The 20,082-nt window shown below is 37.3% G+C and overlaps 1 protein-coding gene and 1 long non-coding RNA gene across 3 annotated transcripts; both read left to right on the plus strand.

Annotated features, from left to right (window-relative positions):
• The first annotated feature begins 7,145 nt into the window (after window positions 1-7,145).
• LOC140921931 (uncharacterized) lies at window positions 7,146-19,819 on the plus strand. Of its 2 annotated transcripts, XM_073371946.1 has the most exons (7): window positions 7,146-7,298; window positions 8,517-8,590; window positions 11,102-11,155; window positions 11,923-11,985; window positions 12,179-12,241; window positions 12,559-12,621; window positions 14,074-14,167. In XM_073371946.1, exons 2-7 carry the CDS (start codon window positions 8,529-8,531, stop codon window positions 14,144-14,146), a joined length of 378 nt encoding a protein of 125 aa, XP_073228047.1. In that variant the 5' UTR covers window positions 7,146-7,298; window positions 8,517-8,528; the 3' UTR covers window positions 14,147-14,167. The 2 variants fall into 2 exon arrangements, 1 of the variants encoding a protein (XP_073228047.1); XR_012164043.1 differs by lacking the exons at window positions 7,146-7,298; window positions 8,517-8,590; window positions 11,102-11,155; ... (2 more) ...; window positions 12,559-12,621; window positions 14,074-14,167 and adding exons at window positions 14,920-15,015; window positions 19,284-19,304; window positions 19,625-19,819.
• Window positions 15,454-17,548, plus strand: LOC140921934 (uncharacterized). The gene is made up of 3 exons (XR_012164045.1): window positions 15,454-15,519; window positions 16,264-16,335; window positions 16,753-17,548. It is a non-coding gene; the product is annotated as an uncharacterized lncRNA (long non-coding RNA).
• Window positions 19,820-20,082: the final 263 nt, after the last annotated feature.

Raw genomic sequence — 20,082 nt, forward strand, 5'->3', positions numbered from 1 at the left:
AGTTGCACAATTTTTCGTGTCAAATACATACATAATTATGCTTGGATTGTTATACATTTATGTCATTTCCTCAAACTTTTATGTCAATACCTTTTTTGCGTGTGTCGGTGTCATGTTTCCCGTATCGATAAATCGTTGTTTCTAAGCAACGCACATTTTAATGTCAAGTTGCGCGCATTTTTATACATCAAGAAAGAGCAGATCAGGTTTTGATCACTGAGCAGATCTCGTGAAGTGTGGGACTACCTACGATTTCCCAAGTGAAATGGAGGCGAGCAGCCGCTTTTTCATCAGGTTTTTGCGAGTTTTTTTTGTCTGTAGAAAGCTAGAAAGATGGAAATCAGATTGTAAAGGACAATGAACTTCACAGGCAGGTAGTTGCGCAACTAAGAAAAAAACTTACAAAATTAAAGAGCAGAAAGAATCAGAAAAAGGAATTTTTTAGTGTCAAATCAATTAAAAAATAATAATAATAACTCTCAATTTGCCGGTGGGCCATCGTGGCTTCCTAGTGCATGCGCGAGTAGCATACACCTGTCAAGGTAAGCTAAGGTAAATGACACATAACACTGAGAGTCTCTCAGAGTCCTCTCTGGCCTAGCCTGCTTAGCAAGTGTTTGCGATCTTTTTCGCTCTTTTTCCAACTTTCTCGAGGAACTCTCTCGAAAAAGCTTGCTACGCAGGCTATCTCCGGCCACTCTGGTGAGGTTTTCAGCAGATCCTGTGGAGGCATGAAACGGTACAAGAATTTTGGAATTCTTAGGGCTATAACTTTGATTCCTTCAAAGTCATTATATCAAAATCAGCAATACGTGGTTCCACGAATTTCTGTACTGATAGAACGTTTACGATGTTTGGAAAAATTCATGGCCGATTTTCACCAATATCTTGTATTATTATTATTATTATTATTATTATTATTATTACTATTATTATTATTTATTCGTTGGTCTTTAAGAAAGGTAGAATAAACAATTCTTTAAAATGTTATTTGTGCATAATTTTCAAGGGGAATAGAGTTAGTACGAAGGAGAAATTGAAATATATTTTGTAGGCCTATCTTTATGTGTAGGCCGTTTATGCTTTGCTCTATAGGGTACTGAGTAACTCGCAAATTTGAAAGAGCAACTGTTTTGCCCGTCCCCTGCTGCTGGCTAAAACCAACAAGGCAGAGCAGTATGTTGGAGTTCGTTCTTTATCGTAACGCTCAGACAGGAAAAGGAACGCTCGTTGAATGTGGGGATTTTTACTTTGTACGGTGAACGAATCATATCATATTTGAGACTAAATGACTCAAATATTTATTTGTAATATATGTAATCCAGAAATCGAGTAAAGAGAACTGCTCTCTGTCTCCTTTCGGCAGTTTCCGCGAATCTTCGCACTCGCTTGTTTGTGTGAGTGTGTGCGTTTGATCGTGAAAAATGCTAAAAGAAGGAAGATGAAAAAAGAAGAAGGGAAGAAAGAGACAAAAGACGCCGCACGCTCAGTTGACAAGTTCTCAAAGCTTTTGAGAGCATTTTAAGTTCAATTGACAGAATCCAAATTGCTAGAAGACAATTAGTGAATGGTTATGCTTTGCACTAAATACGACTGGTTGTATTATGTTGCTATGACCCATCATTCAAACGCAAACGTTTATTTCATAGATTCATGAGTAGCAAAACTGTTTGTGATAAATTAAACTTTCCAACAAAATGAATTTGGAACAGCTCGGTTAATATTTTGCTGCCTGTATATTACTCGGTACAGAAGCAACAGGGTGGTATAATAAACCGTAAATGTCTCAGCGTCTTTATTTATTTCTTCGTCTCCTTCTTCTCACTGACGATAACTGACTGTGAGCATTACGACCACTTAAGACAGTGTGTCCATTGCTGCAATCAGTTAAAGCACAGGAAAGAGTGTAACACACAGGAGATGGATAGTATATCTGACAGTGTAGTATCTCGGAGCAGACAGAAATAGCTATTTCATATTTTGCTTGCACGGATCAGAGGACTGGTTTGGCTAGGGGGAATTATAGGGTAGTTGTCTGAGATATAGGGTTGTTCTTTTCAAATTAAATTCGAATTAGTCTAGTTCAGTATTCATTCGAGCCTCCAAGTTATATTTCTTTTGTAAATTCTGTTGTATTTGTATGAAGTCATTTGCAGTCGCTAGTTTCTAAACACCCCGGCCCTCTTCCCGCGAGGTGTCGGCAACGCAACGGTGACCTATAGGCCCTTCCTTGTAACTACTGTTTTATGTGTATCTTTCGAGGTAATGTGGGAAAAATTAACCACTGTTGTTCTTGAAGATACCACAGTGAATAAGGAGCTGCTTGGTTGACTCATCTGATTTGTGAGAAAGGTGCTTTAGCTTGGAGCTTGAACGGTGCAAGTACAAAACCAAATAAAAAGAAAAGTCTGTATCTTTCTTTCTAACTTGATCAACTCAGCTATTTCGGTGTCCAATATTACTTTGTATCTTGCTATAGTTACAACGTACATGGCATAATATCATGAATAAGGTTTGCCCCACTTTCTAGTAATACGCCGTTGTTTTAACTGGGATATGACATTGGTGTGGCAAAGTTCTGCCATTTTTACCTCCACGTCGTTTCTTTTCCACGGCATTTGTAGTCTGCTACACAGCCGTTTTTAGTGTCGTCACGCAACGCTCTTACCCCTCGTGACGACACTAAAAACGGCTGTGTAGCAGACTACGGCATTTGTGGACGTAGTAGGAATTCAGTGATTTCGATGGATATTATTTTAGCAACAAACCTTCAGTGGTTATTTCTACTCCACCCAATTTTTCCTCCTACGGCTATATATACAGCGTTACGAGCATAAAAAAGAGCTTTCACTCGTCCCCAAAATACTCCTGCTTTGCAGGCCAACGTACTCTAGCCTCAACGATCACAAAATTTAAGCTGCCCAACGCTCCCAACCCTCTAATTACTCGTTAAGCTCCTGTGTCATAAACCATTTTTAAAAAAAAAATTTTATATAAAAGAAATTGCCTAGATATAGTGACTGTCCCAAATAACGAAACTGGACCATTCTTTCTGCATAGAAGTCAATCGATGCAAAGGAAAGTTTCAGGTTTGTAAATATATAGCAAATAGCCTGACCGTACATAGCTCCTTAAAAGCAATTCTCGCAATGCAAATACCTAGTCATCGTGTTTGCTTTATATCTTTATGTTGGCCTTTTAAATGTGGATTTTTTGACTAACAGTTTCGACCTAATGCAAAAAAATAAGGTTACAATACAAACGAAACTTTCCTGGTGCTTATTGATTTGCTTACCTTCTTAAACTCGATTCGAAGTTTTCCGGATGCTAGCTAAGCTCTGGAAAATCAAGTTAACGCGGACGTAGGTACGTTTGTTCTGTTATTTATGTCGTTTTTATGGCGCCTTAATTTACTTGAGTATATTTTGAAATCACGCATATACGATTAAGTGCCCTGAGAAAGCTAATTTTTGCTGTACATGGCATGCAAGAAATGTTCTTTCGACTTGCAAAAAAAAAGTCGGTCTACAGGTTGAATTTTAAAACCAAATTTGTAGATAATAGGGGCATTTATACGAGGAAAAATAAGACGCGTCTTACATAAGAAGCGTCTTAAATAAGACGCGAACTTTCCGTATAAACGGCACATTTCGACTGAAATAAGACGCGGCTTAGCTAAGACGCGTCTTATTAGATAAGACATGCTCGTATAAATGGTACAGTTCGCGTCTTATTTAAGACGCGTCTTATGTAAGACGCGTCTTATTTTTCCTCATATATATGGCCCTAATATCCCAAAGTAAGTTTGGCGTAGTGGGTCCTTGGTCCGGCCACCGGACGATAAGTATAAACCTGCCACATGGTGATTGAAAAGGGAAAGCCTCAGAAAGTTCAGTTTTCGTTTCATTTAGTTCTTAGTAAATTAATATTCATGAATTAAAGTGAGGATCTTTCAACTCTGAGTCACATTTTAAGTAAAGCACTTTCAATGAGTGCGGGCCGGAGTAAATAATAAAAACCATATGCAGCCTTCAAGTTATACGTATTGCTCGAGACTTTCCTAGTGAATGTAGCACTGCACTTTATTAATTAACTAATGATATAGAAGACCATAAAAAAGGAAGCTTATATTCGTCTGATTGACTTTATTAGGGAGCTTTAACAAAGTCAAAAAATTAAAGCAATTGTTTTTAACAAGCATGACATTACTCTGCACGGACTGCACGTGCATGATGGCGCACGCCTTTTTGGTCGGATTTATTTGCCGTTGGTGCCCGATTAAGAAATAAAATTCCCTAATGGGAATTTTTTTTGAGGCCGTAAACAAGCGACAACAAATTAAATTTTTCTTTCCCTCTAGACCATCCTCGGAGACCCAGGGGCAGTCAGTCGGGTCGGGAGAAAAGGCGGAACGAAAGCTTTCATAACGGGCGAAAGAGCCCCTGGGTACCAACTCTCACCGAACTATTTCCAAAAATTCAAGCGGATCCCGGCTCCTGATTGGGCACAAAAATTGCTTTGTATTATTGTGTCCAATCGGCGAACAGTTTCTCCTGAGTTCTTTTCGAGAGGTTGTACACGATGGCTATTGTCTCGCCACACTTGCCCGGTTCGTTCACCAAGCTTGTGCGTACCAGGGAAACTTTTATTTTCTACTTTCCTAACCAGAACCAAAGGTACTACCGAAAAAACGTTTGGGTTACTATCAGCAAGAGCAATTGAATTTGCCCCGAGAATATTCTGTTTTTGACGGATCACAATTAAGATGCGGTGGCGATGAGAAATTCAGATAAGTATTAAATAGCTTGATAAGGCAAAACGACAACTTTGCACGTGCATCACGCTTTTTTGTACATCTTTTTGCCGTCAACTGCACGACTACCCGTGAAAATGCCTAATTTCACGTTTTGTGAAGGACGTAAACAAGCAATAACAAAATTCGTTCTCTTCATGAACTTGGATATGGTTCAGAAGAGTTCGCTTGCATTTGACAAGGTAAGCGAGTTGGATCAGATGGGGATTTTATATCAAACTGAAAGTTTCCTGACTGCGTGCATTTATTTGGTGCATAAGCAAGAAAAGTCGTGATTGAGACCATAGCCGTCATGTACGAACACACGAAAAGAACTCATTGAGATGTGTTCGCCGATTGGGCACAATAATACAAAGCATTTTCTGTGCCCAATCAGGAGCCAGCATTCGCCTGAATTTTTGGAAATGATCCGGTGAGAGTCGGTACCCAGGGGCTCTTCCGCCCTTACTTGAAAACTTTCTTCCGCCATTTTTTCCGTCCCGACTGACTGCCCCTGGGTCTCCGAGGATGCCTCTAGACTGGATTCAATTCACTTCAAATAGTGGTGATTTCGCTGCCGTCGCATCATAACTGCACGACACACATTCGCACAGAAACGAAAAAAATAACCCCCGTCTTCATAAGACCTACTTTTGCTCTTTACACAGAAATCTCATTTTGGTTTGGAAGTTAAAATTATGCCTATAGAAAATATACAAGAATTTAGATCAGTTTGCGATGGGAAAGTTCGGCTTTTTGCGCACAGTCTGCATGCAGACTTACAAAGTGGCCGGACCAGGGACCTTCAAACGTAAAGGTTATTTTCTATGATCCAAGAGTTTTGGCAAAGCTCAGAAGCTGTCTGTTTGTCACGAGTTAGTAAAATGTTATGGCAACTAACAGGACAAATTTCAGCTCACTACCCCTCTTCTAGAAGGCCTGTTTCAAACGTCGTGCTACTGCCGTGCCAAGCTGGCTCGCCTGCAGCTCGACTGCAGCACGACACTAGCACGACTTGGTTTCAGACGTCGAATTTAATTCATTCGAATAGAACGGCTGTTGCCAAAAACAAAACACAAAAAATATAGAAACGGTTTAGCAATTTTTTAAATGTATTCTAATGTATTTATAACAAAATGCGATTTAGAGCTTTTCTGGAACGGGTCGGTTCACGAATTCTATCGCTTGAAAGAGTTACTTGGTAACTTTGGTGCAAGTGAACACTTCATGTCAGTGGTCGAAAAAAAAAGGCTCTCTGATCAGAAAAGGCTGGTCGCGTGTTGTAAACTTTTTTTGTATGCAAATGAGTCTTGTTATGAGCCTGCGGTTTATTTTTGGCGATCATTGAATTGATGTGCCATGTTCTCATCACGATGTAATTTCTCTCGAATCGAGCCCCTTGAATTTTCGTGTAATTTAGACATATTAAATTCTGCAAGCAGAATACTGCAATGCTAATCGTACTACGTGAAGATTAACTCTGCAAGACATCAACACGACACCGAAAGAACTCAAAACAGAGCGGGATTGTAGGCATAGACAGCTGTTTCGCCCTCTTTGGGACTCGTCAGTATGGAGTAACAACCAGAGATCAGGCTCTGATAAAAAATATCCGCGCATTCTGATTTTAGCCCTGACCCAGAACTCTTAACACCCACAGAATCACGCCACACCACGTGTCTTTTGGGGAGCAAGTTGATGTCTCGCACGCACGCGTTTTTGTATGCGACCGCAGTCGGATCTCCAGTCGTCGCTAACACGCGAACTAAACAATTCAGAAACAAATCGACGAGCACGATATAAAAAGTAAATACCCTGAAGAATACTCGACCGTCGATAAAGTACGAAGTGAAAAACCTTTAGCGAGTAAATACTCTTTTGTCTAGAATTAATCACTTGACTTAACACCGAAATTAAGAGCGTTTTTGTATTATCATAGCAACACAATACAGCTACCTGAATTTAGAGAGCTGAAAGTGATAGAACCAGATAAATTAATTAGATTAAATTAATTAGATGAATTAATCAGTTACCCTCGGTTAGGTGAACTAGCATATAACTAAGATACCAAGAACGGACACAAAAATATTAGCTAAGCTGATCATAATTCAACCAAAGTGAAGTTGACAAGTTACAAAATGTAGTTCCGAAGATTACACTTTACTAAGGAAAGATGAGAATCAAAGATATTTCATTATTTCTTTTCTTTTTTTTAAATATGAATTTTAGGCGAAATACTTGTTTTATCATAGCAACACAATACAGCTAAGTGAATTGAGAGAGCTGAAAGCGCTTAAACCATCCATAAACAACTAAATCAATCATTCCATTTCATGCTCGGAGGGGAGGAGCTCACCTTAAATGGTAATAAAGAGAGTTCTCAGTTGTGTATACATACGACCAAGAAAAAGGCCATAAACCAGAATCAGAGTAACTTGGAGAAAGTTACTTCCTGCATCAGTCTCCGCTTAAGCTCATTTTGAGAAAGTCCACCGAGAACGGATAGGTGAGTTTTAAAGTGTTTAAGGAAAATCTTATTTTATCTGTTGTGTTCATGGGCATTGCCGGGTGGTAACGTTACAACAACCTTTGTGTTGTTATTTGAAAAGCTGGCAAGGACTGGAGGACTGTAGATTTGTAAAGTTCATTTTTCCCCAAGTTCTCGTGGTAGGCTACAGAAGGGATCAGTTTTAAGGGGCTAAAAGAAGGAAAGTTTTACTTGTTAATATTTAGGGAGAGGGAATTGAAAGCTCTACCATAGACCATGGCTGCCCGCTGTAATTGGCCACAGCTGTTGCGGTGTCCCTGCCGATGTTCTTTCTGTTTGTTTGTTTGTTTGTTTTTTTTTGGCGAAGCTAATAATAATAAATATATATGAAGAATTAATTGCTCAGAAAGTTGCGTCCCATACTGAATCAGTCTCTGTGGAAGCTCATTTAGATAAAGTCCACCGAGAACGGATAAGTAAGTTTTAAATTGTTTGAAGCAAGATTTGATTTTATCTGTCGTGTTCATGGCCATTGCCCGATGGTAACGTTACAACAACCTTTATGTTTGTTATTTAAAAAACTGCAAACACGCTTAGGTACGAAAACAGCTTTTTTGGAAGACTGTAGATTTGCATCCGTCATTTTTTTTCCAAAAGTTCTCGTCGTAGGCTACAAAAAGGATCAGTTTTACGGGGTGAAAACCGGGAAATTTTTAGAAGTTAATATTTAGGGAGAGGGAATTGAGAGTTCTGCCAGAGACCATTAGAAATGAAGAATTAATTGCTCAGTACTACTTAGGTTTATGAGCAGGCCCTGCATCAACCTTCGTTAAAGGGCTTTAAAACTGTTAACCATTCAGTGCTTATTTTTTCGACCCTGGGACAAAGGCTTCTTCCATTTTCCCTTTTTTTTAATAGCGAAAATCAGGATTTAAAACGTCTTAGCGTGCTCCACTACGTGCAGTTAAACGTAATAGGAGCCACTTCTTTAAGTCGCTAACTCAAAGATGTTATGGCAAGACATCTTACATCACTGTTACATGGACGACAGGTTCATTTCCAACATACTCACTTTTTGTTAGAACTAATATTGTCACCGAAGAACCACACTGTGCTTTGAATGAAACCCTTTCATTGTATTTTAAATGCTACCTTTATGCTCTTTACAAAGGCAGAGATATCCAAGAGTTGCTTTTCACTAACACCAACTTATTTATACGTATTTATGTTTTTCAGGAAGGTTCAATCATGTCACGACTCGTTCTTGCTTTTCTGCTGTTGCTGTTGGCCGTCTCCTTCCTACAGGAAAGGTTTGAGCACTCTATTATTAGATAATGATGGCGGACTTTCACTCCATGGTCTTCATCCCCAAAATGTCCACTTTTCATTCTTTCAAATGCTTTGGGTTATTTACCGTTTCATGGTAATACTGATTTCACGAAAAACGAAAGATTGTTGGAAATTTCTCATAATTTCCGACAAATGATGTGAGATAAAATGGGTTGAAAGAGTAATCGAAATGAAGGGCAGAATGGCATATATTATTTAGCAATTAATGAATGAGGCTGAGTAGGCTATGAAGAATTAAGCAGATTGCGGAGGGTGTTATCCACTGAGGCCGCTGTTTTTGCATGTTTTTAGCTATCATTTCGCCTAGTTTCAGCTGTAGTTCTCACTCTTAAAACGAGTGAATTGTCCGCCATTTTTTTCACAACCAAAACAACTCAACCTCATCCCCAGGTCTTCTCGGTAAAGGTGCCTTAACATGTTGCGGACTGCGTCATTTCCTCGTTAAACACAAAATTCGTCCAATTTGGTGATCAGTAACTGGTTATGGTGAATTATGCGTGTGCTGTTAGCCAATCAGAATTGGGGAAATATTTTGAATGAATAAAAATATTTATTGATGAATGAGGCCGAGTAGGATATGAAAAATTATGCAGATCGAGGAGGGTGTTATCCAGCGAGGCCGAAGGCCTAGGTGGATTATACCCTCTAAGATCTGCATAATTCTTTACAGCCCACGAAAGACGAATTCATTAATTGCTTTATTATTCAATCAAAATAACTCCTGGTTTAAAAACAAGCTATAACATGCTTACCTTCGTCGATGTTAACTTCACCTCGATAGTGCATATTTGGAAGATGAAGGGCTGTTCAGGTCTGCAATTATACTCCAAATAGCAGATGTTGTCCGTCGAATTATCTTCTTGGTGTGTTTTTAGACAATAGTTCGTCGTGAAACGGGTAAAATGTTCCGCCAACTGTTACGCCATTTTTCTTTTCACAACCAAAAACAACTCAATCCGTCCCCAGGTCTTCTGGGTTAACAGTGCATTAACCTGCAACTGTGCTGCAGTTTTGACGTCATCGGTTTATTAAACGCAACATTCTTCCAGAGTTGGTCAACAGTAGCTGGTTATGGTGAATTATGCGTGTGCTTTTACCCAATCAGAAACGGAGAAATATTTTGAGTGAACAATAATAACATTTATTCTCTTACTGCAAGAAAAGGAAATGGAGAATCACATCAGCCCCAAAAAATATATAACTACAAGAAGAAAAATTTTCTTCCCATTTCTCCCCCTACCGGGGGGGGGGGGGAAGGGTAGGCCCTTGGAGGCCCCCTCTTTAATCTAAAACTTCAAAACCGATCATGATACGAGATATGATCACCAAAAATTACGCTTAATAATGTATTCGTCATTTGCAAATTAGGCTTAATTTGATTCATGACCCAAAATCCAAATTCCCCTCAATGCAGTCATACAAAGCGAAGACGAAAACTTTAAACAATAAGGTGTCTAATAATATTAAAAAGTTAAAACATTTCCTATCTTTTTTAAAATAGCAGTGATGTCAAGATGACATCATTTATTGCATACATAATGAACAAAATTAGATCCGCCATTTTGAATTACTTAAAATATATATTTTTTTTCCATTTCACTTAGAAACCGTATTAATCGAGGTAATCGTGATGTAAAATTTTGCAAAAATATCGGTAAGTTATGAAATTCCGAGGGAAATGAACACTGTTGAAAACTTAACTCGGCATCTGCCATTTTGGTCATTTTGAATTAACGTTTTTTTTTCTCAAGTTAGTCACCAAAAAGACTGTATTAAAAAAAACAGTTATCAAAAATTTGATAAAATAATACTAAACTAAGTATAACATAATAATTCAAAAATTTAAAAGAGAATACAAATATTTTAATAGAAAAAATGCAAAAACTTGGTTGCCATGGTAACATCAACGTTGACGTACACGTCACGACGACGCTAAATTTTCCCAGACATTTTTTTTAGGAAAATTTGCTGAGTTTTGTGGTCATAGCTTGAACAGTTTTGAAGTTATTCAACTTTTTCGTGAGGGGGCACCTCAGAAGCCCGTCCCAGGTCTGAATAAGGTTAATTAGCCATAGCATAGCCATCGAGAAAGCACTAAATATAGTAATTATAATTTACTGTACAGAAAGCTTTCTCTTATTTTAAAATCATTTATTTTTCCATTCTGCCAGATAGCCATCATATATCAAATATATGCCAAGTAGTGTTTATCGACCGAACTCTTGACTACTTTCCAAAAACAAACAAAACAAAAAACAGTAACAATGACGACAATGAAATATTCAATTAAATATTGTTAAACAAGAAATGGGTCGATGATTTTATGGGTAGAACTCATCTCCTGTCTTACATATTGGTTCCAAACAGTTAAAAAGTCTGTGTTTTGTGTTGTTTTGATTTATTTTTGTTAAGTATTATTAAAGCACATATTATCCTCTAAAATGGCTCCAATTTTCTTGGTTATGTTTCAGTGATGCTGTCTCTTTAAAGCGGGACGCAAAGAAGCTTGATTCAGGCTATTACTAGTACGTATGGAAATATGTTTGCAGCATAAAATTTTTATCTTTTGACAACAAAAACAACATCCCTCAAGTTACGGGAGGAACTAAATGACCACGAATAAAAAAAGGAACAGCTTTTAAAGCGCCATCAATAAATACGACAATTTGACGTTACTCAAAACCATATTAAAATTTTTACCCGCAGGCTGTGCAGACAGTAATGTTAGAATAATATATGAACGTTAAAAAAAAAGAATTATATTTAATTGATATTTCTAAGGTACTGTTAATATACAACAACAACAACAACAAAACCTTCTCCACTATAAAAGGCTCACTCACCTGTCTGAGTTCTCCTGGGCGAGCCAACTATGATTTCCAAACAAAACTTGGCGAAAAGTTTACATTGAAAAAGAGAAAGTTGGGAAGGCTAGAATAGTTGCCTGCCTAGCCCGGTTACCCTTTTTTATTGTAGAGTCAAACTACAAGCAGGGGTTCCTGGGTTGGAATCATCATTGTGTATTATTAAGTTATGTTTCAGTGATGCTGTCTGATATTATTATAGCATTAATGAGAGGAAACACAAAATAACATTGTTTGAATCACTATCAACGACAAAGATGAGTTTATAGTTAACTGGGTTGGGCGCAATCCAGATAGCGCTCATATTCTCCAGTCTACAATGATGGTTCCAACAAAATAAATGAAGTGGTTTGTATTGGTAATAAAGGCAAAATATAAACTTTCCGTTTATGATACAATTGTCAACAATTGTCATGGTTATGTTTCAGCGATTCTGGTTATTATTACGATGACAAGAAGGACGCAAAGAAGCTTGATTCAGGATATTACTAGTACGTATATATGAAAAAAACATTTGCAGGATTGATCTGAAATCTTTAAATTTAACTTTAAGAAGTTACCAGAAACAAATGAGCAACACCAAAAGAAGAGAAAACACAGCTTTTTAAGCACTATCAATATATACGACAACTTGACTTATATAAACTTTCCGTTTATGACGCAATTGTCACGGTTATGTTTCAGTGATTCCGGTTATTATTACGATGACGAGAAGGACGCAAAGAAGCTTGACTCAGGCTATTACTAGTAAGTAGAAAAAAAAATGTCGGTATTTTTTTCTACATTTCCAAAGAAAACTTGGCGAACAGTTTACACGAAAAACATGAAATTGGCCTGGCTAGACTTGTGACACGCCTGCAGCCGAAACTAAAATTTAAAAGAAACAAAACTCACTTGGTTTGAAACATGATCAACGATAACAACGACTTAATAGTTTTCTGGGTTGAACACGTCTCCTGTACTTAGAATCGGTTCCAACAAAATAAATGGAGTGGTTTTTATTGGTAATAAAAACGAAATATAAACTTACCGTTTTTGATAAAATTGTCTCGGTTACGTTACAGCGATTCTGGTTATTATTACGATGACAAGAAGGACGCAAAGAAACTTGATTCAGGCTCTAACAGGTACGCATGGAAAAATATTTGTAGTGTAGAAATCTTTAAATTTACCCCTAAACCAACACTTTTTTTTTAAAGAAGTTACCAGGTCGAGGAAATGAACGACAAACAAAAACAGAGGAAACACAGCTCTTAAAGCACTATCAACATATGCGACAACTTGACTTTATTGAAAACCATTTTACAATTTTCACCTAGTGGCTATACAGACAGTAATGTTGGAATAACTTATCAACGTTCTTTAAAAAAGTAAATCTATTAAAGTGATATTTCTCAGGCCCTGTTAATCTAGAAAAAAAGTTGACCTGTTTGAAAGGGTCACCCGCCTGCCTGAGCCTTTCCTGGGCGAGCAAACTTTGATTTTCATACAAATTTTGGCCAAAAGTTTACATTGAAAAAGAGAAAGTTGGCTCGGGTAGAAGAGTGACGTAACCCGCCTTGCCGGGTTATCCTTTTTTGATCTAGGTTCAAACTAAGAGCAGGGGTTTCTGGAATGGAATCATCATTGCATATTACTGAGCTATTTTTCAGTGATGCTGCCTGATATTATGCCTGATATTATCGTTTCCAACAAAAGAAATAGTCAGGGGAGTGATTTTTTTGGTAAAAAAACGAACTTTAAACTTTCCGGCACGGTTTATAAAACAATTGTCTCGGTTATGTTTCAGCGATTCTGGTTATTATTACGATGACAAAAAGGACGCAAAGAAGCTTGATTCAGGCTATTACTAGTACGTATATATGAAAAAATATTTGCAGGATTGAAATCTTTAAATTTAACTTTAAACCAACTCTATTTAAAGAAGTTACCAGAGGAAACAAATGAACAACACAAAAAGCAGAGAAATATATACGACAACTTGACTTTATTCAAAACTATGTTAATTACAATGTTTACACCTGTGGCTGTACAGACAGTAATGTTAGAATAATTTATCAAGTTAAATGTGTTTTTAAAAAAGTAAATCTCTTCAAGTGATATTTCTAGAAAAAAAAAAGTTGACCTGTGTAGAGGGGTCACCCGCCTGCCTGAGCTCTCCTGGGCAAGCCAACTTTGATTTCCATTAAAAACTTGGCCAAAAGTTTACATTAAGAAACGGAAAATTGGCTTGGCTCGAAGAGAGACATGACTCGCCTTGCTGGGTTATCCTTTTTTGATTGTAGGGTCAAACTCCGAGCAGGGGTTTCTGGGTTGGAATAATCATTGTCTATTAATAAAATATGTCTTCATTGATGCTGTCTGATAATATTATAACTTTAATAAGAGGAAACACAAAATAACTTCGTTTGAAACACTATCAAAGACAACGATGACTTTATAGTTTTCTGGGTTGGGCGCATCATCTTCTCCTGTCTACAATGATGATTCCAACAAAATAAATGGAGTGTTTTTTCTTGGAAATAAAAGTTAAATATAAATTTTCCGTTTATGATACAATTGTCTTGGTTATGTTTCAGTGATTCTGGTTATTATTACGATGACAAGAAGGACAAGAAGGAGGCAAAGAAGCTTGATTCAGGCTATTACTAGTACGTATGGTAAAATAAAATAAAATTTAAAAAAAATAATAAAAAAAATTGACCTCTGTGAAAGGGTAATCCGCCTGCCTGAGCTCTTCTGAGCGAGCCAACTTTCATTTTTATACAAAACTAGCTAAAACTTGGCCAACAGTTTAGATTCAGAAACAGAACGTTGGCTTGGCTAGAAAAGTGACGTGACTCGCCTTGCCAGGTTACCCTTTTTTGATTGTAGCTTCAAACTCCGAGCTGAGGTTTCTGGGTTGGAATCATTATTGGCTATTACTAAGTTATGTTTCAGTGATGCTGCCTGATATTATTGTAACTTTAATAAGACGAATCACAAAATAACATTGTTTGAAACACTGTCAACGACAACGAGAACTTTATTTGTTTTTGGGCTGGGCGCATCTGGCGTCTATAATGATGGTTCCAACAAAATATATGGAGTGGTTTTTATTGGTGATAAAAAACGAAATATAACTTTCGGTTTATGATACATTGTTTCGGTTATGTGTCAGCGATACTGGTTATTATTATGATGAGAAGATGGACAAAAAGGAGCTTGATTCAGGCTATTACTATATATTTATATATATGAAAAAATGTTTCCAGCATAAAAAAAATTTAAATTTAACACTAAACCAACTCTATTAAAGAGTTTTCTATTACTAAGTTATGTTTCAGTAGTGCTGGCTGATATCATTATAACTTTAATAAGATTATGATACTGTTTTCATAACTTTAATAATGCCTTTAGTAATAATGGCAAAATACAAACTTTCCGTTTATGATACAATTGTCACGGTTATGTTTCAGTGATTCCGGTTATTATTACGATGACAAGAAGGACGCAAAGAAGCTTGATTCAGGCTACTACTAGTAAGTAGAAAAAAATGTCGGTATTTTCCCACATTTCCAAAGAAAACTTGGCGAACAGTTTACATGAAAAACATGAAATTGGCTTTGCTAGACTTGTGACACGCCTTCAGCCGGTCACTGTTTCTCGATAGTAGGGACACGCTCCTAGCAGTAGTTTTCTGGATTAGACACATCAGTGCCTTGGATGTTTTTCAGCGATGCTCCCTTTTATCATGATAAGTTTAATATGGAAAATGCAACTAAAATTTAAAGGAAACCAAAAGTCACTTAGTTTGTAACATGATCAACGACAACAAAAACTTAATAGTTTTCTGGGTTGAACACATCTCCTGTACTTAGAAACGGTTCCAACAAAATAAATGGAGTGGTTTTTATTGGTAATAAAAACGAAATATTTATAAACTTTCCGTTTATGATAAAATTGTCTCGGTTACGTTTCAGCGATTCTGGTTATTATTACGATGACAAAAAGGACGCAAAGAAGCTTGATTCAGGCTATTACTAGTACGTATATATGAAAAAATATTTGCAGGATTAAAATCTTTAAATTTAACTTTAAACCAATTAAAGAAGGTACCAGAGGAAATAAATGACCAACACCAAAAGCAAAGAAATATATACCACAACTTGACTTTATTCAAGACTATTTTTAATTACAATGTTTACCCCCGTGGCAGTACAGACAGTAATGTTAGAATAATTTATTAAGTTAAACGTTTTTTTCTTTTTTAAAGTACATCTCATCAAGTGGTATATCTCAGGCCCTTTTAATCTAGAAAAAAAAAAAAAGTTGACCTGTGTGGAAGAGTCAACCGCCTGCCTGAGTTCTCCTGGGCAAGCTAACTTTGATTTCCATTAAAAACTTGGCCACAACTTTAAATTAAGAAACGGAAAGGTTGCTTTGCTTGAAGAGAGATATGACTCGCCTTGCTGGGTTACCCTTTTTTGATGGTAGGGTCAAACTCCGAGCAGGGGTTTCTGGGCTGGAATCATCATTGGCTATTAATAAGTTATGTTTTATTGACGCTGTCTGATAATATTATGACTTTAATAAGGGGAAACACAAAATAACATAATTTGAAACACTATCAAAGACAACGATGACTTTATAGTTTTCTGGGTTGGGCGCATCATATTCTCCTGTCTACAATGATGAATCCAACAAAAAAGATGGAGTGTTTTTTCTTGGAAATAAAAGTGAAATATAAACTTTCCGTTTATGATACAATTGTCTTGGTTATGTTTCAGTGATTCTGGTTATTATTACGATGACAAGAAGGATAAGAAGGACGCAAAGAAGCTTGATTCAGGCTATTACTAGTACGTATGGTAAAATAAAATTTAAAAAAAAAAAATTGACCTCTATGAAAGGGTAATCCGCCTGCCTGAGCTCTTCTGAGCGAGCCAACTTTCATTTTCATACAAAACTTGGACATCAGTTTAGATACAGAAACAGAAAGCTGGCTCGGCTAGAAGAGTGACATGATCCGCCTTGCCTGTTTACCCTTTTTTGATGCCGCCTGATATTTTGATAACTTTAATATGAGAAAGCACAAAATAACATCGTTTGAAACACTATTAACGACAACGATGACTTTATAGTTTTCTGGGTTAGGCGCATCATATTCTCCTGTGTACAATGATGGTTCCAACAAAATCAATGGAGTGGTTTTTATTGGTAATAAAAACGAAATGTAACTTTCCGTTTATGATACAATTGTCTTGGTTATGTTTCAGCGATTCTGGTTATTATTACGATGACAAGAAGGCCGCAAAGAAGCTTGATTGAGGCTATTACTAGTACGTACATATGAAAAAAAATATTTGCAGTATGGAAATTTTTAACTTTAACTTTAAACCAACACTTTTTAAAGAGTTACGGGACGAAATAAATGACAACAAAAACAGAGGAAACACAGTTTTAAAATCTCACTATAAATATATACGACAACTTGACTTCATTCAAAACAATATTACAATGTTTAACCCCTTGGCTGTACAGTCAGTAATGTTACAATAAGGTATCAGCGTATTTTAAAATCTGTTTAAGTGATATTTCTTAGGATCTGTTAATCTAATGTCCTCTGTGGAAGGGTCACCCGCCTGTCTGAGCTCTTCTGGGCTAGCCAACTTTGATTTCCATAGAAAACTAGGCCAAACGTTTACATAAAGAAACAGAAAATTAGCTCGGCTAGAAGAGTGACATGACCCGCCTTGCTGGGTTACCCTTTTTTGAATGTAGGGTCAAACTCTGGGCAGGGGTTTCTGGGTTGGAATCATCATTGCGTACTGCTGAGCTATTTTTCAGTGACGCTGCCTGATATTATGATAACTTTAATATGAGGAAACACAAAATAACATCGTTTGAAACACTATCAAAGACAACGATGACTTCATAGTTTTCTGGGTTGGGCATAGACTTTCAAAAACGTCCTTTGTCGGATTTATTGGCGCGGGACGAAGAAATTTTCATACTTGATAGCGACACAAAAACGTTTCACTGCGCTTAGACCAATCAAAGTAGCTCTTTTTGGACCCCTGGCGATAAAGTTGTACTAAGAGCGCATTAAAACGTGTCTCAAGGGACGGACTATTAGAAAAGTTATGGGGGGGGGGGGAGGGAATTTTCGAGCCGCAAGAACGTTTTTTTGGTATCAAATTCCTTGTATGAATATTTTTTAGGCCATAGCATGAATATTTTTTAGGATTATGTGGCGTGCATGAATTTTTTTTTCATTTAAATTTCCCTTGCGCGAATATTTTTTTGTACTTCGCCCGCCCCCCCCCCCCCCCAATAAGTTTTCTAATGGTCCGTCCCTAAGCGCATTAATACTATGACGAGAAGGACGCAAAGAAGCTTGATTCATGCTCATTTTACCAGTACGTATAGAAAAATGTCGGTATTTTCTACATTTTCATAGAAATCTTGGCGAATAGTTTAAATGAAAAACATTAAGTCGGCTTGGCTAGACTGATGACACGGCTTCAACCGGGTCACTTTTTTTTTGATAGTAGGGACACGCTCCCAGCAGTTCTTTTCTGGATTAGACTCATCGATGTCTTAGATAATCTTGTTGCAGGGATGCTGCCTTTTATCATGATAAGTTTAATACCGAGCATACAACAATAATTTAAAATAAACAAAAAAAATTACCTAGTTTTAAGCGTGATCAACGACAACGACTTATAAAAGGGTTTCAACAAATAAATTTATTGGTTTTTATTGCATTGGTGATAAAACCGAAATATAAACTTTTGGATAATTATTTTAATTGTCCCGGTTATGCTTACTGTTACAATGGCAAGAAGGACGCAGCTTGATTCAGGGTATTGGTAGTACGTAATGTTGGTATCTTCCTACAATCATATAGAAAACTGGACAAACAGTTTACATGAGAAACAAAACGTCGGCTCGGCTACCAGGGTGCTTCTCACCAATCTTTACTGCCAAAATTATCGGCCTTGTACAGTTAAGTACTGGTGGTCATGTTCTTTCAAATGCCAAAATCCATATTTGGTACGAATTTAGGGCATGAAAAACATTGAAACAATTTTTGAGACTTTCGTTGTCATTGTCTTCTATTCTAGGACTAGCTTTTCTCGCATTGGCCAATTTCTTTCCATTAATTCTCTCGGTGTTTTTTTTGTTTATTGTTTTACTTAGTTGTCATTTTGTTTTAGTTGGTCAACAACACTTTCTTCGGACAAAGCAAGCCGGCTGCCTTAAACGCTGTTTTTTGTTTTCAAATTTCGCGCTTTCTTTTGTCTGTAGAGCAATCTCCGAACTGTAATGATACGATTTTTAGCGGAGCTCGAAAGGAGCACCATAGCTAAGAAAATCTGGTTACCTATCCAAGAAATTTTGGCAGTCGCGTGACCGTACGTCTACCCGCCCGCCGGTCCGTCCTCACCACGGGGAAACGAATGTGAAATGATACACTTCCTAGCTAGTGTGGGAGCCTGCAACCTGATATTGCACCTCCTTGTTGTGGTCAATATACAGCTGTCAAAACAAAATATCCACTGACCTGTATAACATGACGGTATCGCGGGCTCAGGTGTCAACTCATCGAGGTTACGTGTTTTTTGAAGTTTACCGCTGACATTGTTCTACTTTTCAACTGATCGCAGGCACAACTCTATTTTGAATTTTTCTTTGATTTTTTTTCATAGTCATGTTTTTCATTGACGGGAGCTTCGCCTTAAGCCTCGGCTCAATCTATTAAGTTTATAAATTATTGTATTATAAACGGACCGTAAACTTTCAGTGATGCTGCCTCTAACTAACGGTACGTATTTAAAAAGTGTTTGCCGAATGAAAAATTTTTCAAACAACTACGCCGACATATTTAAATAATAGTTGATATAGGACTGGCAAAAAAGGAAAGACATAATCACATCGGTTCAAATGGTGTTATTCAAAAGTCATTACTATAATATTAGAATTCTTGCTCCTTAGCACTGTAGGCTTGCTGGTCGGGGCATCCGCAGGCAGAAATTGATCTAAAATTGGTTTTCTTTAGTTTTTTCTAATCCTTTTACAAGTAAATTTTAGTAAATTTGATATTTTCGGTATAAACTCCTCTTCCCTATCTTTGTTTTGTTTCAGCGATGCTGCCTATTATAACGACGCGAGGAAAAGGCGTAGAAGTGGCTTGGATCCCAGATGAGATTGATTCAGAATAAAACGATATACATGGACGCCAATGAAGAATAGTAGGGGATTAGTTGAGGGTACTTTTAAGTTGTGCTTGGAAAACTCTTGATTCAAAGAAAAATAAAAATCAACACTTTGATCAAGTAACTTCAACTCTGCTTTCTTTTGTTAACGTCTAAATTTGGTGTTTAACGCTCACCGACGAACTTTAATGTGCTGGCATTAAATTTAATAGCCGGAAGTTGATACCAGGTTAATCTTAACCCTATTCATATCCGGCTGCTGCTGCTGCTGCTGCTGCTGCTTCTTCTTCTTGTTCTTTCTGCGAACGGGGAAGGAGTGGGGGGTAGGGCTTGGGGCCTCCTCTGTAACTCTGTAACTCATCATACCACAGGCATCCCAAGCTCACG

Source organism: Porites lutea, chromosome 12 (assembly GCF_958299795.1).
Source record: "Porites lutea chromosome 12, jaPorLute2.1, whole genome shotgun sequence".
In the NCBI taxonomy this organism is placed as follows: Eukaryota; Metazoa; Cnidaria; class Anthozoa; order Scleractinia; family Poritidae; genus Porites; species Porites lutea.